Below are 2,856 nucleotides of genomic sequence, written 5' to 3'. Positions count from 1 at the left end.
CCCCTTTCGACTCAGTAACGGGTACCCCTTCAGCCAGGCGTTATAGCTCCATGGGTCGGTTGGGAGGAGCATTTGCTTTTCTTTAGGGAACCTTAAGTGTTAAGGCTATTGTCTGAATCGTTCCGTCCCCGTGTTCTTAGCACTATTCTCGGCATCGCGTTGTTTTGGAGAGAAACTACTAAGAAAACTGTGCAGGCGGCTGTTGAGATGTGAACTTGGTCTCCGAGATGCCATGTCTTTTTTTTTTTTTTCTGGCAAGGCAGTTTGCTACGCCGGACTGTTTTCAGAGTGTGTAATTTCTGTTTAGACTTAGAGCGAGCAAATCTGGTCTGCAAAACTCCAAATGGCCACTAGCGAGCAGTAAAGAGAAAACCCCCTGCCAATTGGCGGTTTTGAGATCTAGTTAGTAGCTCTTTTTCGTTCCCATGTATTGTGGTTAAGATCGAATTCACCGGGAGGGCATCAGATTCAAAGTACTTACTTGCTACCTGTAAAAAAAATCAAAAGGTATTGCATTTCTTTTTGCTACTTTTTTATATTAAGAAATGTTTTTATTGATCAGATTTGCCTAAAGGCGGAAGATTTTATACAAAGGGGAGGATATCCAGTCCTGCTTAATGGTTATTTATGTGCTTTGGGGAAGTATTTAAACTAATCATGCGTTTCCCAGTATGTTCCACTTGTAAAACTCTTGTTTGCATAGAATTGAAACTTAGGCCCTACTTTATATTTTTGCAGAAATGGCTGGCAAGAGTCAGGAGCAGACCATTCAAGAAGAATTAACCTGTTCCATATGCTATGACCTCTTCAGGAACCCTGTCATGCTGGAATGCATGCACCATTTTTGTAAAGAGTGTATCCAAAAATACTGGAATAGATGCCCCAGAATTGCCACTTGCCCCCAGTGTCGGCAAAAATTTCCTTCCCGATCCTTTCATCCCAATTTCATTGTATCTAATATAGCGGAGACAGTTCGAAGATCTGCCTCTGAGGAGCACAAAAGGAAAACCAAAGTAAGTAACCATGTGATGAAATCAATTTTCTTCGGCCATTTGGCAAGTAGCATATTTAACATGTGGCACATTGCAATAGAGATCCAGCTTGGGCATCTGGCTATAAACTGAAAGATTATAAATTCTGGTCCTGCCCTTAGGCACAAAGCCTGCAGTCACTGTGCTGTCTCTCAGTTCTAGAAAGCAGGCAACAAGAGCAAGTCACATCTGAAAAACATTGCCATTGCCAAAACATTGAGTCAACAATGACTCAAAGCCACCCAAAAAAGCCTGCAATAAGCCAATATGCCTCTTCCAGGCATGATCAATGAACTTGATTAGTTCCATCTATGATTTATCTGTCTGTATCACAGTCAATAAAACAGGAACTGTGGCTTCTTCCTCTTTCACACATTCATCATGGTTTGTTCTTGGTTTGCATGGCTTCTGATTTTGGTTGGCCTGGAGAAGACAAGCCAGAACTATTCACATGAAAAGATATGTCCATTGCAGATAGAATCATCAAAGGATGTTACTGAGCTATACGCAAACAGATGTTCTGAAACATTGTCCATGGACATATCACACATTTCTAAATGTAGTTTTCCGTGGTGTGTAAATATGCCTAGTATCTTCAATCTAGCAAATACTTAACCACAAAGTTGCAGAAGAAAAGTCAGACAACTTTTGGATCAAGATATTTATATTTTTGTTTTAATTTCATCCTCCCTAGCCCATTTTCAGTCTACTTTGGCAACAGATGGTATTTTTACGATTTCTAAATATTTTTATTATTTTCATAAATAATCTAAGGCAACGAATATACCTAATATTCCTTTCTCCTCCTATTTTCCCCACAACAACCACCCTGGGAGAGTTGGGTTGAGAGAGAACATTATTTTCTCCCTCCACGCTGCATTTTGCTCTATTCCTGTCTTTAACCTGAAGTTCTAATCCTTTGCTTAATTTCCTTCACCTCACCTCATAATGCAGCGCATTCTTTGCAGCGCAATACTGAAGAACAAGAATTTGTTTAGCATCCTGATCTGCCATTGGGACAAACAAAGGTTAGAAGGAAAATTCCTGAGGAAAAGATTGGGACTAAGGTCCTTATGTTTCTGGAGTCTGATTTCCCAACCGTTTGACCAATATTGATTTGTAAAGATGCTTCTTTATAGTCAGGACATGACTGCCAGTGAAAAGGTAGCTCATGGTTCTTTACTAATTGGTTTTTCTTTTTACATGAGAAAAAAGATGGAAAAAGAGGTCACAAGTGAAAGAAAACAGTATTAGAAACCTTTGTTAAATTCCACACACGAGAGCACAGCCAACATTTTGTCTGAAAGCTTTTTAGGTATGGTCCTTTAGCTCAGAGGTTCCCAACCCCCGGTCCATGAACCAGTACCAGGCCGCGGCATGCCCACCAGCAACCGGGTCGCATAAACAAGCAAAGCCCAATCTGTGGGAAGCAGGCAGCACACGAAACCACGCCTCCTACGGTCCGCGGAAAAACCACGTAACCAGTCCCTGGTGCCCAAAAGGTTGGGAACCTCTGCTTTAGCTCATAAGTGGGGTGGGTGGAGGAAGCAAGAAAGAGAGGTCTCCAGCAAATGAATAAAAAAGATGGTGATAAATTCGCCCAGTTTTGGAAAAATGAAAACCTACCATCAGATCAGATTATAATTTTGAAAATCCTAGATTGTGCAGAAATGGACAGATTAACGTTAGAGATGAAGGAGAAAGAAGATTCAATCTTTTATAAAACCTGGGGAAAATTTTATCAGTGGGTTGAAACACGTTAGAATAAGAAGAGATTTTTAGAGCTTTATTATATTAAGTATTAAGGTTGATGATTGGAAATAGT

At 40.4% G+C, this 2,856-nt stretch overlaps 1 protein-coding gene across 1 annotated transcript in view; it reads left to right on the top strand.

Moving 5' to 3' along the window:
• The first annotated feature begins 406 nt into the window (after positions 1 to 406).
• LOC107293565 (zinc-binding protein A33) overlaps positions 407 to 2,856 on the top strand; it is a 17,712-nt gene continuing 15,262 nt past the window's right edge. Inside the window, exon 1 of the mRNA XM_015822719.1 lies at positions 407 to 1,013. Coding sequence (XP_015678205.1) covers positions 741 to 1,013 — 273 coding nt within the window. The 5' untranslated portion in view covers positions 407 to 740. The remainder of the gene's footprint in view (positions 1,014 to 2,856) is intronic.

The sequence above is a fragment of the Protobothrops mucrosquamatus genome, unplaced genomic scaffold (genome assembly GCF_001527695.2).
Source record: "Protobothrops mucrosquamatus isolate PMUCROS unplaced genomic scaffold, P.Mucros_1.0 scaffold1654, whole genome shotgun sequence".
Lineage (NCBI taxonomy): Eukaryota > Metazoa > Chordata > Lepidosauria > Squamata > Viperidae > Protobothrops > Protobothrops mucrosquamatus.
This window is presented reverse-complemented; position numbering and strand designations above follow the sequence as displayed.